This window comes from Aplysia californica, unplaced genomic scaffold (assembly GCF_000002075.1).
Source record: "Aplysia californica isolate F4 #8 unplaced genomic scaffold, AplCal3.0 scaffold00071, whole genome shotgun sequence".
In the NCBI taxonomy this organism is placed as follows: domain Eukaryota; kingdom Metazoa; phylum Mollusca; class Gastropoda; order Aplysiida; family Aplysiidae; genus Aplysia; species Aplysia californica.
The window spans coordinates 1,143,548-1,155,428 of NW_004797341.1; the positions used below are offsets into that span (position 1 = coordinate 1,143,548).

Below are 11,881 nucleotides of genomic sequence, written 5' to 3' on the forward strand. Positions count from 1 at the left end.
GCTCTGTCTGTCTGTCTGTCTGTCTGTCTGTCTGTCTGTCTGTCTGTCTGTCTGTCTGTCTGTCTGTCTGTCTGTCTGTCTGTCTGTCTGTCTCTCTCTTCCTCTCTCTCGTTTCTTTTTTCTGTTGATATCACGTCCCTTCCCTCATTCCTTTTCTACTATGATTCATGCGAATGCACTACGGTCTCTTTTTGCTCCCTGATATGTTGTAGTTTCCCATTGCAAGAGTCTCACTATTCTGTTCTTCAATACATGTGCATTTGAATAGATTTGGGAAGTCTCCACACCTGTGAGAGCTACAACAGACACGAAGTAGGCCTATTGAAAAGGGTTGGTACACAGCTTTTTCATGAGTCAAATGTGTGGCATCGCTATGAAATCAGGCGCTCGTCAAAATAATAGAATCAAAGAAAACGGCACTTAATATTTTAGCCAGTTGAGCGATTTTCATCAATTTTTTTTCGAAACACTTTTAACACCCATGTAAGGACACATTTCTGTGTGGATTTTATTGCCCAAAAAAAAATGAAAGGCACTCACACACCCCCCCCCTCCCGAAAAGTTACTGTTTCCAAGGACATTCAAGTTCTTGAATTCACCAAACTATGGCGGCCACTTTCTCGTTAATTTTACTTTTGACCCCAGGCGACCCCAGCCTCCTTCAACGGCAAATATCACAACTCTTATTCGAGATAGATAAGTATTTTTCATCAAAAGCAAGGTATGTGAAAATGTTTTAAAGTAATGTCAACAACTCCATAAGCCCCAAAATTTGACGAGTGCCTCATTCCACCGCGTTGTGGCAAAAATTCTACCCAAGGAAGAAACTGTGCTAAACTGGTCTTCGGGAAGCGAAGTCATAAAACCCATTTCTAAAGGACAATGAGGCAAAAGTGGGTCCCCTCAGACCCGTCGCGGACAGAACTGTTCAAAACAGCTCTGAAGGACACAGAACCTTCTTTCAAGGGTCAACCAATAAATCTTGCCAAACAATTTTCAGACTAGGAGACCGAAAGTTGGCTGCTTCTGGTATGCTGAAGTTGGCGTCTTATTAACATCAGTCACGATAATCGTTGTGAGTACGGCTTCAAGACGCCTTTGGACACAGTTAACTTTTTCATTAGGTGACGTCTTTGACTTGTAGTAGTAGCTTATTAACTTTTAGTGTACGGAGCGCCAGCTCAGTTAGCTGGCTCACAGAATCACTCGGGTGTTCATAGTCCAAAGTAAAATCTACCGAACTCATTTTCTTTTTAATCAACCTGTATGTTTTCTGCTTGGATCATTCATTTCTACTCAGTTTGGTATTTGTTTTAATGAAAGAGGATTAAATAAAAGCGGAGATATAGGGAGACGTTTGCAGAAAACTTGGATGACAAAATTAAAGCGCATACAAGAAGTCTTTTGTATTGTTAAAGTTAACCTGTCTCCCACTGAGCCAAGACAAGGGAGTAAAGAACAAAGATCAAGAAATCCAAGCAGAAACTTGATCGAGGATTACCTGTATAAACAGCCTGATGCATAAGGCTCTAGTAGTGAGGAGCCAGTGAGTCCATACACAAAATCTTAATTGGTGACACAGGGTTCAGATGGGTGGTCACTAAGTTGTTTCCTTGAGCAAGACACGATATGACTTGCTAAAATTTTTAAAAATATATTTTAATAAACGGGCTGCCACACAAAGGGCACCAGAAATGGGGTACACATTAATCTTATAACGAGTCATTTTATTGAACACGGCGGAGAAAATTAAATTTGCTTTATTAGACGTCGTAACGTATAGCTAATGTATCACACTTTTGCGCTGCTTTAATGTCACAAATCTTTCGTGTAATGCAACAGTGTACATGTTTTGCATTGATAATGAAGTAATTATCCTGCCGGCGTTTGGCATTATCTCAGCAGCCATCTGGTCTACATTTTAAAACAAGTTGGTTATCCCTGGCTTCAGTGAAGATCTGCACGTTTGGGTTCTCTCAACAGGCGTGCTTTAAGAAGCACACAGGTGTTTAAACTGAACAGACTACCAGGTACAAGCACACACACAAACACACACACACACACACACACACACACACACACACACACACACACACACACACACACTTATATACACATGCATATATACGCAGAGAGAGAGAGAGAGAGAGAGAAAGAAAGAGAATGAGAGAGAGAATGAGAGAGGGGGAGAGATAAAGAGAAAGAGAGAGAGAGAGAGGGGAGGAGAGATAGAGAGAAAGAGAGAGGGAGAGAGGGGGAGCAAAAGGGGGAGTGGGGAGAAAGATAGAAAGAGAGGAAAGAGGGTGAGAAGAAACAGGGAGATCGAAAATAGAAGACAGACAGACAGACAGACAGACAGACAGACAGACAGACAGACAGACAGACAGACAGACAGACAGACAGACAGACAGACAGACATATAGAGGCGCTAACTTTTCTGACCTCAAAATATTGTGCTGATTTCTTTTTGCTTTTTTCTCATATTTATTTTTCTTTTTTTCTTTTTTAGGGCTAAGAAAAGCTTCATTGAAAGCAAACTTCGAGAGCTTTAAAGAAGCTCTTGATCACAGTTCGGAAGGATACGTATAACTATAACAAAAGCACAGCAAGTTTGTAAGAAACAACCCCTTACAGCCTTTAAGCTTATTTTCGTCGGGACTGCCGAAGGATTGCTTAGGATAGGTTTCCGTGACATTATGCTGGGGGGGGGGGGGGGGTTGTTTGTTTTTTGTTTACTAGATCTTCTCCTTTATAAGTTGCTAAGATTAATTTGTGTCACAAACGCGGTGGAATCAGGTGGGCGCCAATTCTTGTGCATATAGAGTTATTCGTATAATCTTAATTCATGTTCATTTGTCTTGCTTTCGGTAAAGAAAAATTATACCTATCTTGAATAAAATCGAGATACTTGCGACTGAAGGAGGTGAGGGTCGCCCAGTGTCTGAGGTAAAATCAGCATGAAAGAGGCCGCAAAAATTTTGTGACATCCTTCGACCCTGCGAATTTACATTTGCTGTGTCTCTTATTTTTATTGATTTTTTCGTAAAATCCACAGATACATGTGATTTTGAATAGACGTAAAAAGGTGTTCAGCCGAAATTAAGAAATCGGTAAAAACTGCTCCGCGGCGGAAAAAAATGTTGATTTCTTGGATTCCATTCCTTTGACGAGCACCTGATTTCACCGCGTTACGACACCCTTTTTTGGGGGTGGGGGTGGGGGTGGGGTCTTCCAAAGTTTTGAGCTCTAAGAGAATACCCGGGTGATAACTGAAGAATAAGGAACAGACATTTTGATCAAAAACACTTAATACATGGACAATTATCTTCTTTGTTGCTTTTCTGCTTGCTGTCCATTAAACCAAATTTAACACACACAAATAAGTGTGTATTTGCTTGCAGCGCTTCTCGATTATAAAGACGCTTTAATGACAAGCCTGTTGAAGTTTCTGAAATGAGAGCCGTGCTAACTTTATGAAAGGCATTTATTTATCATGAGTTAATCTAGTTTTTGAACCGAGAAAAACTGCTTTGAAAACAATCTTAGTGACCCGTAGCGAAGTTCTTCCTGATTCGGGAAAGTGCACTTGTGTAGACTAGCACTAGAAGTATAATATCCTAAACTGAGCAAGGTCATGATTGCCAACTTTGCTCTCAATAAAATCCAAACTCCAGTGGTGCGCAAATAGAGTAGAAAAATAACTCCGAGTTTCGCTCCAGTCCAATGCGTGCGCAAACCCCCCCCCCCCTCACCCCCTCCCTTTACACCCCTTATTTTGATTTTAAATAGAGCCACGAGATGTGCTCCTTCATGTAGGCCTACCGGAATTACGTCAGATTGCATAGAGCATTGTGGTAAAGGGCGTTGAATTTGTACTCTACAAATTCTATTGTTTATATATTATTATCAATATATAAGAATACACCCTGGTGACACAACCCAAAATATCAAAATATATCCCTGTAGTTATGGGTATTCTTCGTGAACTATTGCTCGTCAAAATAATGACATTGAAAAAAACCTAACACTTTTTCCACCCGAATAGCTGTTTTATCGAATTTTTATTTATTCTTATTTTTTTAAAAACATTTGTTTAATATTTATTTATTTATTTATTTATTTATTTATTTCATTGATTTTTCACCTTTTAAGATCATTTAAAAACACATTTTTGTGTGGATCTTACCCAAAAGCGTTGCTCAAACGCAAAAAAAGGTAAATTTACAGTTTCCAAAGGCACGTAAGCTTGGGACGTCACCAAACACTAATTTGACCTCTGACAGGATGCGACCCAGTTTCATTCGATCCCAAAAATCTCAAATAGTGATCAAGATAGATGTGTATTTTTTTAACAATAAAAAACGAGACAATCCAACAAATTTTGAGATGATGCCAATAACTTCATATGTCCTTAGTTTGACCAGCGTCTGATTCCACAGCGTCATGACATCTTATACAATCCATTACAAAAAACAATGGTGTACGCAGACACGCATAATAATGAGCATCAGGAGAGACATGTTGGCTGAAGAGAGAGCGAAAGAGAAAGAAAGCGAGAGAAAAAAAAGAGAGAGAAAGAGAAAGAGAAATTGAAAGAGAGAGAGAGAGAGAGTGAGAGAGAGAGAGAGAGAGAGAGAGAGACAGACAGACAGACAGACAGACAGACAGACAGACAGACAGACAGACAGACAGACAGACAGACAGACAGACAGACAGACAGACAGACAGGCAGGCAGACAGACAGACAGACAGACAGACAGACACACAGACATACAGACAGACAGAGAGAAAGAGGACTGAAGAGAGGGGGAGAGAGAAAGAGAGAGAGAAAGAGAGAGAAAGAGAGAGAGAAAGAGAGAGAGAGAAAGAGAGAGAGAGAGAGAGAGAGAGAGAGAGAGAGAGAGAGAAAGAGTGGGGGGGAGGAGGAAGGGGGCGGTGGTACGGGAGCAGGAAAGAACAGGCCATACTCTTCAGTGGTGAGGAATAGAACAAAAAAAAAAAAAAAAACGAAAAGAAATCAAGCAACAAACAAACAGGTTTTGACATAGCCTTGCTATAAGAAAAAAAAGTATCAGGTTTGAAAAGGTTCCAAGGTGCGTTCGCAAACAATACAGTGGAAAATATCCGACATAGCATTTTGGGCGATGGACGGGGTGGGGGGGGGGGGGGGGCAAAGCGGGCATAGATGATGCGCCCGTTGTCGTCCCACGTCTTCGTTTCACCACCTCTATTCATCCCACATACGTCAGCCACGGTTTTCCCCCGTTTTCATCCCACATTTACAATATGATGTGTTCCATTACCATTCAATGCCTACTATCGACCCCGCACTCTATGTCTCTGTCTAGCTGGTCTCTGTCTCTGTCTGCATCTCTTTCTCTCTCTCTCTCTCTCTCTCTCTCTCTCTCTCTCTCTCTCTCTCTCTCTCTCTCTCTTTCTCCGTCTGATGAGTGGGTGTTGTGATATTTTAAGACTTAACATACTTAATCTCTGCTGTTTACCGAGAATTTCAGCCTATCATCTAACGATACAGCAGCTGACTGTCAATAAACAATTGCAAAGTTATACCTTGGATTTATAACAGAGTTTAATAAGATTTTTAGTACAATAATAGTTATCGAAACTTTTATATGAGACATTTGATCTGCAAACTTTTCAAAACAAATTTTAATCCTACACAAAATCCTACTTCCACCTCCTTGTGATTATAAACACTGTATATTTTTGGCACATAGTAAAATAATTTTGTAATCGGATAGGCAATTGCAGTAATCTATAAGTAATCAAAAATAATGTGAATGGAACGAAAACTGATTGGACGAAAACGGGTACAATGAAATTCATTAATTAAAAATGTGGAACGAAAACTCTGAGAACCCGGAACAGAGTCAAGCTCTAGTATATTATACCGCCAACAGTCACCTTCAACTGAGCACGCACACTTTCGTTAATCAAAAATCCACTCGCATCTATTCTTTTTCTAAAATTAATAGTTTCTTATTACATTACTACGTCTGCCAACTGTTCATATGTACTAAGCCAAAAACATTAATTTAAAAAACTGCACTTTCTTAACCTGTAGTGTCAGTTAAATGCGCCCCAGAAGTTATATCTTTGAGAAATTAGAATTTCAAATGTGGAGAAAAGCATTAAGATACATCATTTGGGTGCATTTTGTTTAAAGAATGAAACCGTTTTTTTCTGTCTCTGAAAATGTTTGCTTTGTGGGCATAGCACATTTGAAGAGCTTGCCGACCATTAACTATCATTGCCTGTGACATTTCTGAACTCTGGATCGTCTCATCCAGACTAAATTATATCTCTGAACTCCTCTTTAACTGTGATTAGCCGGATCCGAGAAGAAAAAGACTAACCCGTGCGTCTTTGAGGAGGATGGTAAGCGACTAAATACCTGCTGCAGTTTGTCACAAATACGGAAAGCTGCATTTTAAACAACTGGGAGGGGGGGGGGGGGGTGTTAATGCAAAGTAGGACAATATCCAGGTGTACTCAGTGTTCTCTTTTACAGAAGCAGACCCTTTAAAAGAGAAACGTTTTCAAGACTGACCGTGGCAAACACAGCTGGGGATTTTTTTGCTTTTTATTTTTAGGTATTGTTTTGTTTTCCGTTGTTGTTGTGTATTTTTTCAGACATTATAAATCTCAATACATGCCAGAAGTGTCCTGCCAAAACAGGAGACAAGAAATGTATAATATTTTTTGGTGTGGTTGTACATTATACATGGTGTATGTACGTGTGTGTGTGTGTATGTGTGCGTGTGTGTGTGTGTGTGTGTGTGTGTGTGTGTGTGTGTGTGTGTGTGTGTGTGTGTGTGTGTGTGTGTGTGAGAGAGAGAGAGAGAGAGAGAGAGAGAGAGAGAGAGAGAGAGAGAGAGAGAGAAGGGGAGACAGGCAGACAAAGAGACACTCAAACAGACAGACAGAGGAGAGCGGGAAGAGGAGGAAGGGGTGAAAAGAGAACGGATGTTTGTATGTTTATTATGTGTTTGTATTCGAGCGAGAACATATTTCGCAGTAAATAAATCCCAAACTTGTAACTCCTTTTTTTAATCACAGAAAAATTAGGAAGAGGACTCCCTATCTGATTAAGCGGGATTTCAGAATCAGACCCCAGACAACCTAATTTAATCCAAACACACAAAAAATCCGAGTTAGGACGTTGTAATTCTGATGGCACGAGTTTCTGCTTTTGTATCTATTATTTTCAGAGTATTCTAGCCTCCTGGATTTCCTACAAAGCGGATTATGGAGGACTTCACCTACATTTTCGCAGGCCGGTTTTACAAATAATAATGTCCTTACCCTTCTGTTTGTTTTATTTTTGCAAAAAATTTACGGCACTTCCAACACAATAAGGTAATATATATATATATAAGTACCAAATATTTAAAGTGTTACAAGAGAGCAACAAACACACACACACACTAATAAATTTAAAGGAGATGAGATGAGGAAGACGGTGTTCGATAAGAAAGAAGGAGGAAACCACACTAGAGCATCTGTCAACTACCCACACAGCTGTTAGTGGTGACAGAGTCCAGTGTTTCCAAAGTGACCTAATTGGGTCTAGCTAGGCGTTGGGCATTTCGGGATGAAGTAAAGAGGTGCTGGCCTAGCAATGACAGCCTTTTACCTCCTCCTCTTCCCCCTCCCTCCAAAAGTAAACAAAGAAAAATAAACAAACAGACAGACAGACAGACAGACAAACAGACAGACAAACAACCTCAGCAAAACTATAAACAAGCAGACAAAAAAGCACGAAGAAGCAAGACAAACAAACATCAATCCCCCCCCCCCCCTCCGCCGCCTCACTATCCCACCTCGAAGCACCACTGCAAAGGGAATGAACTTTTTATCAAACAGAGCATACAACGAGCGTTAATAAAAATTATTCTCAATACCCGAGTCTTACAAATAACAGGTTCGGAATCACGCGTCATTTGAACTTTAAATAGGAACCGCTCTGGGGCTGTAAAACAAAACTTATCGGGATCGTCTATCTAATACGCAGTAAAAGATAATTTTGCTGTGGGCTCCTAGACTTTTATTTATTTATTTATTTATTTATTTATTTATTTATTTATTTATTTATTTATTTATTTTTATTATTTTTAATTTACGCATTTTACATTCAAAGAACACCCAGTCGATAATTGAAGGAAACCGTCCAGATATTCTTATCATAAACCCTCAAAACAATAGTCTTCTTTGCTGCTTTTCTACCTGCGGTCAGTTAAACAAGATCTAACACACAAAAAAGTAATTGCTTGCAATGCTATTCAACTTTAAACTTGCTTTGTTTAACAAGTTGAAAATGTACACATTTAGCTATGGGGTACAACAGGCAGATTGCATACCATTTAGATTGTGGATATGGGGTCAATATAAGGCTAATTATACTATGCTATAAACATTTACTGCATGGAGGGCCATTTCATACAATTTACTGATTGAACTTCTCGACCAGTAGTTTTACTTCTACAATAATGCCAGTAGGTTTTTAAAATATGATATAATCATAATATGAAAAGAATGTTATTCTTAACAAACAAAGAGGTAGTATGGCAGTTAAACCTCCAAATCTGTCCCCTCCTCCTTTTTTGTCTTTTCCCTCATTCTTTCTACAAATAGATGGATTTAACTATAAGTGCCCGAGTTCTTAAATGTTATAATGGGGGATTGATTTATGCTGTGGTGTTGTTTGCTCCTTTATTCCATATTATGGTGCTTACCTCTCCTCCTTTTTTTCTTTGCATATGAATCTCGAGAAACAGCACTAATCTTCGGGGCTTGTCTGGTTGTATTCAATCGTGAGTACCACAAAACACCCACTAGAGTTAAACTGAAGTAAAGCGGATCTCGCTTGGTCTCAAGACGTAAGGTGGTGTATCTGAAGACCTCATCAGTGTAAGTCAGGAGGTTTCTTGTTTAGTCTTAAGAAGCGTTTTTCGGAAATTGCAATACACATTGCTCATAGTATCATTACAAGTGCCGAAAATAAAAGGGGTTACTAGAGGGTCACACACACACACACACACACAAAAAGGAGGAGATATAAGGACAAAAGACGTTTGACAGGGAAGAAGTAGCCAGCTACTACACAGTACCCCCCCCCCTCAACTACCCACTTTCCGGAGGTTACACAGATACAAGCACACACGATAATATCCAACTAACTGAAGACATTTTTTTGATGTTTACTTACCGCTAGCTGCTCGTGTACTACCCACGAGGAGGCAGAGAGTACAGAATACGCTCAAAATCATGATACTGAAGGGTGGGGTTATTCAAGATCCTGTGAAATCTCCACACGGTTCGACTCTGCAGAAAAAAATAAAATAAAATGTGAATCAGAATTGAGACATGGGAAGAAAGCAATCTTTGCTGCTTTGAAGTGTGAAGTCTTTACCTAAAAGTTCTGGTTTTTTGTGCATGTGAACGCAAGAGAACTTTCACAAATTTTGATTTCTATAAAGGTTCCGCCCAACAAAATGTTTTCAATTTATCAAGTTAAGACGGTTGACAGAAGAAGTTGTACTTGCATTTATATTTTATGTTACGTATTTTGGCATGTCATGTGCTTGTTCGTGTATTTGCCATGTTAAAAAGTATTTAAGAGGAGGTTGTAATAAGAAACCTGCACACATATTCCATAGAAGGAGGGAGAAAAAAAGAGGAAGAGAGAGAGAAAGAGAGAGAGAGAGAAAGAGGGAGAGAGAGAGAAAGAGAGAGAGAGAGAGAGAGAGAGGGGGGGGGAGAGGGGGAGAGGGGAGAGGGGGAGATAGAGAGAAAGTTGAGGGAGAGATAGAGAAAGAGAAAGACAGATAGAGAAAAAAAACAGAAAGAGAGATAGACAGAAAGAGAGAGAGAGAGAGAAGAGAGGGAAAGAATGAGAGATAGAAAGAGAGAGAGAGAGAGAGAGCGCGCGTGCGAGATAGAGATAGAGATAGAGAGAGAGATAGAGAGAATGAGAGAGACAGACATACAATGTCTCCAACAATAAGAAGGATGGACCTGATTAAAATTCCCCCCAAATGGGAATCGAACTCTCGTATCCTGCGTGCGACAGCAAGGTGCCTAAACTCCACTTCCCAGGCGCTGGTCCTATGCCACTGAATATTTCTTATAAATAAAACTTGGAATAAGGATTAAATTATGGTCGTAATTAAAAGCTAAGTAACGTAACAAAAATCAAAGATCTCACAAAACTTATAATAGATTATAGATAAAATATGCATGGATCAAATTCGGGGTGAAAAGCAAATTTTATGCGTTTATAATCCATAATATTACCGATGTCAGAGCATTCTGAAACAATTTTAACTTCTTGGGAAGCAACAGTGCAAGCACCCATTTTACAAGGGCAAATCATTAACATACTACTGACAAGATATTACGCTGTCTTTGGCTGGGTACCCATTCCCAGATGGGTGGAGTGGGGAAAATTCGTGTAAAGTGTCTCCAAGGACACAACGTCGGGCCTGAGGCTGGAATCCCCGAATTTGCAACATCACGAATACGACTTCGATAGCCTAACCACTAGAATGCCGACATTTGTGTGACTTTGGGGCGAAACCAAGGCCCTCGTAAAAACATCGAAACCGAAAACCGAAATTTTTCTGCCCAATCGGCAATTTCTTTTTTTTTTTTTCATTATTATCTTAATTATTATTTCTTACATTCTTATTGTAGTTTTTACAATAATCATTATTTTAAAAAAAATTATTTTGGGTTTTTTATTAAAAAAATAAAAAATTTTTTTTTTTTTTAGGGGGGGGGGGGGAAACTCAACACTTCCTTTTGAGTGAATTTAAAACACATTCCTGTGTGGGTTTTAATCAAAACGTCGATAAAGGCATACTAAACGTAGATTTGCAGTTCCCAAAGACACCACCTTTTTGAAAGTCACCAAACTGTGGCTGCCATTTTCTTGATAATTTTACCGCTGACACCAGGCGACCCCTATCTGTTAATTCACAAATATCTCGACTTCTCTTCAAGATAGACTGGTATTTTAAAATATGTTTGAGTCATCAAGCGCAAGACAAGTGAGCAAGCTTTACGATGATACAAATAGCTCTATATGCGCCAAAACTGTCGAGCACCTCATTCCACTGTGCTTCACATCACACTTTGGATCACCCTCGCTCAGGCAGTTCGATTCTGTATAGTTGCGGGCTGCCAGCTGATACGCAAAAGGTGACCTTGTTGTCTCACATATCAGACCAGATCGACACAGCGCCGCACCCTCGTGATTTATTCTTTCACTTTCTTCCACCAAATATCCCTTCTACAAATAAATGCATTCAACTAATTTATCTAACCCCATCTTATTTTCAATTTCTCAATGGAAGATTTTCCTACAATAATATAGAAAGAGTACTTTACTCATTATGTAGTACGTGTGCTTTTGAAATGTACTGCCAAAGTTCCATGGTTTTGGGGGTGTCATTTGTCAGTAGTCTGAGACAGGGTTTAAAGATTCTTATAAGCATGAAATAAAATCGTGACTTTCCTGTGTGTGGAAGGGGAGTGGGAGGAGGTAGCAGCCATATAATCAACATGTTAAAACATGGCGTCCACACGATATTTTGGGACCCTTTTTCCGTCCCGGTTCGCTGCACATCGTTTGGGATAGCCGTGGGCCCTTGCACTCAACGGATTTACACTGAAACAACTTAAGCTCTTAGATAACACGTTCTTGGGCTTTGCGTACAATTAATTAAGAAAAATGGAAGCTTGGGAGGGTTATTTGGGTGAAACAGATGTATATAATATATATATACACACACACACACACACACACACACACACACAGAGAGAGAGAGAGAGAGAGAGAGAGAGAGAGAGAGAGAGAGAG

General features: G+C 39.6%; 1 protein-coding gene across 1 annotated transcript in view; it reads right to left on the bottom strand.

Annotated features, from left to right (window-relative positions):
* LOC101860727 (carbonic anhydrase) overlaps positions 1-11,881 on the bottom strand; it is a gene marked incomplete in the record, with an annotated part of 116,601 nt that overhangs the window by 96,943 nt on the left and 7,777 nt on the right. The window contains 1 exon segment of the mRNA XM_035968627.1: positions 9,227-9,342. Coding sequence (XP_035824520.1) covers positions 9,227-9,287 — 61 coding nt within the window.